Here is a 10,368-nt window from a genome sequence, read left to right as displayed (position 1 = left end):
CTAGTTTTTGACCCTGCATGACCCATATTTGAACTTGACCTAGATATTGTCAAGAGACAACTTCTAAATAAATTTGGTGAAGATCGGATGAATTCTACTTCAATAAGAGAGCTGACACCATTCTTAATCCTTGAAATGCACTAAGTGACACTGTGACCTAGTATTTGACCCAGCATGACCACTATTTGAACATGACCTAGATATCATTTAGACACAACTTCTGACCAAATTTGGTGAAGATTGGATGAAAACTTCTTCAATTAGAGAGCGGACACCATGCTCAATGCTTGAAATGCAGTAAGTGGCCCCTTGACCTAGCTTTTGACCCGGCATGACCCATATTCGAACTTGACCTTGATATTGTCTAGATACAACTTCTGACCAAGTTTGGTGAAGATTGGATGAAAACTACTTCAATTAGAGAGTGGACACCTTGCTAAATCTTTGAAATGCACCGAGTGACCCCATGATCTAGTTTTTGACCCGGCATGACCCATATTCGAACTTGACCTCAATATTGTCTAGATAAAACTTCTGACCAAGTTTGGGGAAGATTGGCTGAAATCTACTTCAATTAGAGAGCGGACACCTTGCTTAATCCTTGAAATGCATTAAGTGACCCCATGACCTAGTTTTTGACCCTGCATGACCCATGTTCGAACTTGACCTAGATATTGTGTAGATACAACTTCTAACCAAGATTGGGGAAGATCGGCTGAAACAACTTCAATTAGAGAGCAGACACCATGCTTAATCCTAGAAATGCACTTAGTGACCCCATGACCTAGTTTTTGACCAGACATGACCCATTTTAGAACTTGACTTAAAAAATTGTCTAGACACAGCTTCTGACCAAGTTTGGTGAAGATTGAATTTAAACTATTTGAATTAGAAAGCAGACACTGCTGTGGACGCCGTCCGCCCGCCTGCCCGCCAAGAGTGAAACTATAATACGCCCCTTTTTAAAAAACTGGGGTATAAAAAGGAACCACTGTGTGCTATTTGGTATTTAACATTGTAATGTGGTCCTCTACATTTTTAAAACTTTGCACCTCTAATTAAATTGGCCTGGCCAAAGTTTTATTTTAACTTGATACATGTAAACAGTTGCTGCATCAGGGGGTATTCTTGGTCATAAATGTGTCAAAATCTAATTTGAACAGAAAGTTCCTTTATAGCAATAGGTCTTCTTTGCCTGAGCAATTTAAACAAGTGTGACTTGCTCTTGAATATTCAAAATTCGTATCCATCATAAGCATACAAGTTCAGTTGTGTACATGTAGTACTAGTACCCATTATTTTTAACTGGAGTGAGTTTTTATTCTGAAATGAGTATAAAGCAAGTAAAAGTTCCAGTGAATTCAAGGACATGTCACTACTTTATGATACTTATTTTACAATTCATCTGAAGACATTTTATGTATGCTTCTGATGGAGATATTTACTGTTCCATAGAAATTTTAACTGCACTATGTTACTGTAATATATAAAAATACACGAGCCATATAAATGATTGAATATGAACCTGGAAGTGGACTGAATAAATCGCCCCTATTGGTGCAAAAAGGTACCGTGTGCAATTGAAATTAGAATGCACATGGCATCTTTTTCATATTTGTACAGTACAACAAAAATGAAAGTGTTTTCTGTTTTTATGTAACAACATTTCTTAACAAAACAGTAAAAGCATATAAATAAATGTGTCTTATTCTATGCAAATAATTAAAATAAATATATTTAATCAATCAACTTCTATATAAAATATTATGATTATAATTTACAGTATGACTTGTGCAATATGGACACAACCTACAATATACACAATTGTTTATATCAGAATTACTAAACATATTTGTAGCAATAAATCACAACATTATATTAGGAACAGATCAAATATCCTTCTAAAAATGAAACAAGAAACAGTTCAAAACAAATTACAGCGACAATCATTTTCATTATGTCCTAGAATTTATTAAAAACACTTGCTTTTAACTAAGTATTACATAAACTAAGAGTGAAAGAAATGGGATTTTTTATGTTTATCTTTGCTCAGCTAGGAAAAAAGTGCTAAAGGCGAGCTACTTTGATCAACCCATGTTTATTGTCAAATGCATGGTTAACCTTATTCTTGTTTTCAATCTAGAGGTCACAGTTTTTTTTCTCAATCTTAGGCTATTTTGTGAATCTGGGTCATTTACATCCAAAATCTAGTGTTTGTAAATAATAGTTCACTTGGTCCAATCTTAGGAAAAATTTGTTACCATTCTAGAAGCCATTTTTTTTACTAAATCTTGATCAGAATGTTAACTTTGAAAATATCAAGGCAAAGCTCAAATCTGGACCAAGTGTGCCAAAAAAAAGTATAAGTTAAATCATAGATAAACCTTATTTTTTTTAAAAGAGTAATTAGCTACTCAATATGAATGAAACATTGTCAGAATGGTTGTTCTTACGATGAAATCTAGTGCTTTCCAATCTTTGTCAGATTGGGTCAAAAACTAGGTAACCAGGTCAAGTTTTTGGCAATTTATGCACCTTGCACTCAGGTGAGCATTTAAGGGCCATCATGGCTCTCTTGTTACATATATAGTGTTCATATATTACAACTAAATGTACAGTTTGCAAACAAAATAGCACAGATTTGTCTTCATAATTTAAAATCTCTAAATTTGCCAACAGTTGCATTTATTCTGAATTCTACCTTATTATGTGCATCATCTGTAACATTTCATGTGTTTTTACAACTGGATGATTATCCAAAATTAGGCCCTCTTAATGTTTTAACATGCTATTTTTTGTATCATGTAAAGAACAACTGTGTGATTTCTTTTTGAACCTTTTAGGATATTCTTATTGCATCTGAAAATATGTATTTTATAAACTTTTGCATATAAACATTTCATTAAGATCCATGGGCCCCTTCTGAAAATGCAAAATGTAGCTTAAGTGCAACATATGTGACAGTGTTAAAGACAACTATTGAAAAGCACACACACAAATCATAATTATCACTATTTATCTTAGTTGATTTTATATTAACAAGATATGTGTCAATAGTGCACAAATGCCCCTCTCATTCCACTTCTGCCTCAAAACTCCACATACGGTACAAAAATCAGCATTGATCTGAAAGCCATGCAGATAGACTCACACACCAAAAATCAGGAAAGTATCTGAAAGCATGCTGCAAAATGTCCGGAAAAGTGTTATTTTAAAGAAAATTTCTTGGTCCAAGGCCTGTAACTTTGTCAAAAGTCAATTTATCGTAATGGAACGAACTTGATCTGCAGGTACACCCACACACAAGTAATTAGGCTTATTATCTTATTATCATTAAGCATTTAAGAACAAAATCCGAAAACAGAATGCCAGATGGACAGACAGACTGCTATATGGAATGTGAAAGCACATATACTGTATCGAGGATATACCAGTATCCAAAGTAAAATGTATTCTAACATGATACTTGCTGACATTTATCTTCAAACAAAAAGCAAAATACTTGTAAAATGACTGACAGCATGTAAAATATAGTTGTAGCAAAAATTACATTAATTCCTATGAAATAAAATCTGAATCAAAATAATTTTGACCTACTCAGTCAATAAACATTTCATTGTCATTTACAGCGAGGCTATTTAACCCTTTGCATGCTGGGAAATTTGTCGTCTGCTAAAATGTTGTCTGCTGAATTTTTTAAATTAGCATTTTCTTTGATTTTTTTCAAAGAATACTATCAGAATAGCAAACAGTTTGGATCCTGATGGACGCCACATTCTGTGGCGTCTCATCTGGATCCAAACTGTTTGCAAAGGCCTTCAAAACTCGGTTCCAGCACTCAAAGTGTTAACAAAACAAGCTTGTCTTGTTTATTACATTCCTACACACCAGAGCCTTTTATCTGTGTTAATTGACTAATAAAGAACAATAAATTGAAAGTTAGTTCTTCATTCCAGACTATAAATCTATCCAAACTTTCACAACATTAAACAGACATTTTTATACATTTATATTTCGTAGTTTCTAAACTTCCTCAACATCTCAGAAGCTGGTTCACGTTGCCATGGGGTGCTGGGTACTGTCTTCATGCTGTATCTATCTGCAATAGCAATTGTGGAGAGTATCAATAGTTGAAAACAAATATGAGAGTTCTATTTGACTTTCATGAAAAAAAAAATACTTATGATTCCTTGTACCTGTTAATTACAATAATTAGATTGATAATTATTATGCAATCTACATATAAATTAGGATAATCACCTTGATAATTATGATGCATTGTACATTTAAATTATGACAATTTCTTGATAACTTTGATACAATGCACATTTAAATTATGATTATAACTGTGATATTTGTATGCAATGTATATGTAGATAAAGATAATAAACAAGATAATTATAATGCAATCTACATGAATATTAAATAAAAGTAATCTTTTAAAAATATCACCAAACATAAGGCTTGGTGAACATAAGATGATTGACATATGAAACAGGACTGCATTTTTTTTAGATCAATTTTTCACAAGAGCTGTCAGATGACAGCGCGCTCGACTATTCGAGTGCTTGGCAGTTTAACGTTAGCCATCATGGAGTTTGTTCATATTCAATAATGTATTAGACGATCTTTTAAAAAAAGGAAAAAAATAATTAAAATTAGAGGGGGGGGGGGGGGTTAAGAGGGGGTATAATGTGGGGTGTGGTCATTTGTTAAACGATCTTTCAAAAATAAACTAAAAATATAAAAAAATTGGGGGGGGGGGGGGGGGGAAGTGGGGTATAATGTGGGGTGTGGTAATTTATTAGATGATATTAAAAAAAAAATTGGGGGGGTGAGAGGGGGGTATAATGTGGTGTGTGGTAATTTATTAGATGATGTTTAAAAATGTTTTTTTTGGGGGGGGGAGGTTGGGGGAGGGGGAAGGGATTCTGGGTAGGGGCGTGGGGTATTGTTTGGGTGGAATCCATTGTGGTATTCAGGTAAGTGTTGTTTTATCAAAGTAATAATAAAATGTGATCATAAATAAAGAAGTAATGGCAATTTAAGCAAAATGTTCAATTATCTAAGTGTAAAAGGGGCCAAAATTATGTCAAAATTCTTGATACAGTGGTCTGCTCTTGTTTATAGGTTGGGGTAATGTTGGTTAACAAGTATGCAACATATAAAAGCAATATGTCCAAGGATATAGGAAATATTTGGGGTAGTACACAAACTTTAACAAAGATTTATCAATAATATGCATATTCCAGGTATAAAAGGGGCAATAATTATGACAAAATGCTTGATAGAGTTGTCTGCTCTTGTTTATAGGTTGGGGTGATTTTGGTAAACAAGTATGCAAAATATGAAAGCAATATGTCAAGGGACAATGAAAATAAATGGGATAGTACGAAAACTTTAACATTTGCTGCATATTCTAAGTGGAAAAGGGGCAATAATTATGACAAAATGCTTGATAGACTTGTCTGCTCTTGTTTATAGGTTGGGGTCATGTTGGTAAACAAGTATGCAAAATATGAAAGCAATATGTCAAGGGACAATGAAAATAATTGGGGTAGTACGAAAACTTTAACATTTGCATGCTTACGCTAACGGAAACGGAAACGCCGACGCCGGGGTGAGTAGGATAGCTCCACTATATATATTTCATATATAATAGTCGAGCTAATAAATCATCTACAAATTCTTAACTTCTAGCATAATTTGGTTAGTTATTGAAAGACTTGGCCTAGATATTATGTCCTCTAACATTTTCATCTTGAAAACGAAAAAATGGTCAAGCGCAATAACTATGAAGTTCCAGACAAAGCTTGAATCCACTCTTAAGATGTGCGCACAAAAATTTGATAAAGTTCCATGGAAAGTAAAAAGAAAACTCCAATACAAAACAAGAAATGTGTTTGTCAGAAACACTATGTCCCCTTCTGCGCCGTTTTTTTTTTTTTGACCTTTGACCTTGAAGGATGACCTTGACCTTTCACCACTCAAAATGTGCGGCATGTGTTTTTTTCAGAAACACTATGTCCCCTTATGTGTCGCTTTAAATTTTGTTTATTTGACCTTTGACCTTGAAGGATGACCTTCACCTTTCACCACTCAAAATGTGCGGCTCCATGATATACACATGCATGCCAAATATCAAGTTGCTATCTTCAATATTGCAAAAGTATTCATAAAATGAGCGATTTTGGCCACATATATTTGACCTCTGACCTTGAAGGATGACCTTGACCTTTCACCACTCAAAATGTGCAGCTCCATGAGATACACATGCATACCAAATATCAAGTTGCTATCTTGAATATTGAAAAAGTTATTGCAAATGTTAAAGTTGGAGCAAACAGACCAACAGACAGACAGGGCAAAAACAATATGTCCTTCACTATAGTGGGTGGGGGACATAAAAACTGAAAAGAGCAATTTCAGAAAATCCAAATGGCATACATTCCAAGAAAATATAGCTGGTTATGGACAATGGCTAAAATATCATGTTAACAACAAGACAAGGGACAAAATTGTCACAAAAGCAGGTTTTCAATTTAAAAAAAAATCTGATAAAGGAAGACAATTCAAAATGTGCATTGTTACCCCCCTTGTTTCAAATTCAATATATTTTACTCGTGGCAACCTTGATAAGAATTTGAAAAAAAAAGTCTAAAGGGAGACAACCCAAAATGTGCATTGTTACTGATTGTGCATAGTTACCCCCCCCCCCTTGTTTCAAAATCAATCTATTATTAGTAGTGGCGACCTTGACCTTGGAGATATTGATGTAATTCTTTCGCGCGACACATCGTCCAATGATGGTGAACAAATATGCCAAATGATTTTAAAATCTCACAATGAACGACATAATTATGGCCCGGACAAGCTCATTTGTTGCCATTTTTTACCTTTAAACTCAAAGTGTGACCTTGACCTTGGAGATATCAATGTTATTCTTTCGCGGGACACACCTTCCAATGATGGTAAACAATTGTGCCAAAAGATTTTAAAATCTCACAATGAACAACAAAGTTATGGCCTGGACAAGCTTGTTCTGCCCGCCCGCCAGGAAAACCTGGTTAAAAACTCTTTAACGTGGAGATCGAAACTGTTAATAGCAAGGTGACAAATCTTACAATATGATTATTATACAGAGACAATGCTGAAGAACAGTAATTGTGCAATTATGCCATAATGTACCTGTTGCAGTGAACACATCATTCAAGTCTTCACATTTACTGTCGATCACATGTGAATGTGTTTGTTCCATTTCTGCTAAGTGACAAGAACCCTCAAGCATGGTCTCTTTCTTGGGCGTGGCCCAGTGCATGGACTGAAAAAAGGCACACAAAATACAAACCCTTGAAACTCTAACAGGTGATGTCCTAGCTCTCTTTATTTGTAAACAAGTAATGACAATCATATAAATAAAATCATCTGAAAATTTGGATTCTAACAATTTAGCATACAAAACAATTACATTGTCCATATATCATTTATAAAGACTGGATACTGCATATATACATGATATTTATGACTTTGTTAAGCTATCAATATAAATAAATTAAAATTGTGAATCAATTTCTTTCCTCACAGTGTGCACTGCCCCTCTCATGTTACACCATTTGCTGAATGGAATGGAGATTCCAGAATGCCTCCATTTGTCATAATTCTGACGTTTCTCATCATCTGTCAAAACATCTTTAGCGGTTTGTATTCTTTCAAACTCTGCAGCTAGTGAGAAAGTAAAGAGAGTGCTATTATATATAAATGCTGACATATTGAAACTGCAAGTAATATTTTGTTAGGCTCAAGTATATCTTCAAATATCCAACAACATCTTAATGACTTGCTTGGTCAAAATTTACATGAATCTTGTACGTACACAAATTACTCAAATTTACATATGAGCAGAAACTTACTATGATTATCTTAATATTAAACCATGTATACTTTACTTAGCCAATACTCAAGGCCATTGTGTTGTAGGCCACACAAGGAAGCAAATATTTGAAAAGGTGATTAATAAATTAAGTATGTATGTACAACGTTGAAAAGTTACAGTACAAATGTACTCTAAATGAGAATGACTTTGTCATTTAATTTACATACTTGTAACATGCTAAATTGAAATCTTAAACTACAGTAAGCCTAAAGCCCAGTACTGTTATATTATGATTGCTTGAATTACAAACCTTTGTCAACTTCACCTGGGTGTTTATCTGGATGGCAATGGAGAACTCTGGCCCTGTACTCAGCAATGATCTGCTCTTTCTGAACATTTACGCTGACATTACAACTCAGAAATGTTAGTAAGTTCCAGAATGCAAGTACACCAGCTTATTAACCCTTTCAGTGCGGGAACCAAATTTTGAAGGACTTTGTAAACAGTTTGGATCCAGATGAGACCCACAGAACGTGGCGTCTCATCAGGATCCCAACTGTTTGCTATTCTGATAGTATTCTTTGAAAAAAAATTGAAGAAAATGTTCATTTTAGAAATTCAGCAGACGACATTTTAGCAGAAGACAAATTTCCCAGCATTCAAAGGGTTAAATGAGCATCATTCTGGGAAAACTATGGCTTACTGGCATGAGGGTATGCTGGCGTCCCACATAAGCATGAGCAGTCCGTTTATCAGGGATGACACTTTATGATTCAATGGATTTTTTTTAAGGAAGTCTCTTCTCTTTTAAGAAACAAAAGTTTCTGTGGAAAATGTTGTCCCTGATAAACCACATTTAAAGCAAGATTATACCATTTTAATATGTGTTAAATTGTAATATATTGATAAAAATATGTTACAATAACACAAAATAGGCAAGAAAAATTATACATTGAAGACGAATTTCATAAAATGCAGTAAAGACAAATAAGCGTCCCAAACCGATTGTGACGAAGATATTTCCTACATATTTTCGTACAATAACCGAAGCATTCCTCTTTTTATTAGGATCGGAGCTAGTGTTCGTGTGTCGTATGAATATATATCGTTGCAGGAATTTAAAATGAACCGTTAATACAAATTGAGATTCACATCGTCCATGCATGATATACATGCTGGCGAATTCGACTGTACAGACATTTTCGATTTCAGAATTAAATATATGGCTTATTTCACATTTTTCTACACATGTTCTTCTTAACCTTTATTTTAATTTAAATTGAAATATATGTATAATAAGTGTTTCACACATTTTATAAAAATTCCTCAATTTTTGACAAAATCGTATAGTCTCGCTAAAAATAAATGTTCTTAAAGCCAGGCTTAAATGAAGGGGAGAGTCCAATTGAGCTTCTGATAAACATTACAAAACAGATTTCTTTTAGATATTGAATATCTGAAAAATATTAATAGATTATCATGAAACTGTTGTATTTGCTTAACATTTCCATATAAAACAAGCAAATTCGTTGAATTGATATCCCCCACCAATATGCTTCTGGAAAAAAAAAGTGTTATATTTGACACTCAGCTGAAAAAGCATTTTAAGATACAAAAGGCCATAACTCTGTTATTTACAGATGGTGTACAATGCCATTTGGCGTGCATCATCCTCGATCTTATCCATATATATATATACTCATACCAAGTTTCAATGAAATCCCCCAAAGCACTTCCAAGATATGGCTCTGGACACAAAAGTGCCGGACGGACGCATAGATGGACATATGGAAAGACGGACGGACAACGCCAAAACAATATCCCTCCGCCTTTGGCGGGGGATAATAAATAGTTTTGAGCTAAACCATTGATATGTTACCATTTACGTAATCAACAGGTCATCAATTGACCAAAGTCATGGACGTGGCTATGTCATCTCTTAGTTCTTCTTGAATGCTCTTATCTTTTATAAGTACATACGTACAGCTACCCGGAGGGTCAATAGCTGGGAGTTGGATTATTTTAACTATGACTACATCTTTAAATTATAGAAGGGTTCAATTACTGAGGTCAAGCAATTATTAAAGCATTCACGTAAATTTAGAATATTAACATTTGTATTCTCTTCTAAACAATATAAATTAGTTCTCAGTTGAAAGGGAGTTTCTCAAGCAGGTGTACTTTTGCCATTTACTTAAATTACTAAATGAACAATGATCTGTCAAAGTCAGAGCAATGTGAACGATGCATTTCATGGATAACTTACTGATGATAGTTCGTCACATCCTAAGATTGCATAAAAGTCTTCGTCATTGTCTTCAAAAACGTCGATAAGAAGTTCGCTCATGCCTGCTTTACCAACAAAAAATGCAGTCTAATTATGTTGGAATCAATTAATTGTTACAAAATTTAATACATGGTAAGAACCCAGGGGAGGTTATATTACAAATATTGTTTTTATAGCCAGTATGTACAATTATGATTTCAATATATTA

The 10,368-nt window shown here is 34.1% G+C and overlaps 1 protein-coding gene across 1 annotated transcript; it reads right to left on the bottom strand.

Moving 5' to 3' along the window:
• Positions 1 to 1,639: 1,639 nt before the first annotated feature.
• Positions 1,640 to 10,308, bottom strand: LOC127866021 (dnaJ homolog subfamily C member 12-like). The gene is made up of 5 exons (XM_052406259.1): positions 10,140 to 10,308; positions 8,184 to 8,262; positions 7,583 to 7,722; positions 7,189 to 7,321; positions 1,640 to 4,099 (listed from the first exon to the last, which is right to left on the bottom strand). The coding sequence occupies exons 1-5, from the start codon at positions 10,218 to 10,220 to the stop codon at positions 4,008 to 4,010; spliced, it is 525 nt and encodes a 174-aa protein (XP_052262219.1). The 5' UTR covers positions 10,221 to 10,308; the 3' UTR covers positions 1,640 to 4,007.
• Between the last annotated feature and the right edge of the window lie 60 nt (positions 10,309 to 10,368).

Source organism: Dreissena polymorpha, chromosome 2 (assembly GCF_020536995.1).
Source record: "Dreissena polymorpha isolate Duluth1 chromosome 2, UMN_Dpol_1.0, whole genome shotgun sequence".
Lineage (NCBI taxonomy): Eukaryota > Metazoa > Mollusca > Bivalvia > Myida > Dreissenidae > Dreissena > Dreissena polymorpha.
The sequence above is the reverse complement of the archived record's forward strand: the minus strand, read 5'-3'. Positions and strand labels throughout refer to the sequence as shown.

Bases quoted from the DNA above. Each gene is read 5' to 3' on its own strand.
- LOC127866021 (XM_052406259.1), bottom strand. From the start codon at position 10,220: ATGAGCGAACTTCTTATCGACGTTTTTGAAGACAATGACGAAGACTTT. The intron at 8,263-10,139 runs GTAAGTTATCCA...GTAAATGTTCAG, and splicing joins GATGTGACGAACTATCATCA to AAAGAGCAGATCATTGCTGA. The intron at 7,322-7,582 runs GTGAGGAAAGAA...GCCTTTTTTCAG, and splicing joins TGAGAGGGGCAGTGCACACT to TCCATGCACTGGGCCACGCC.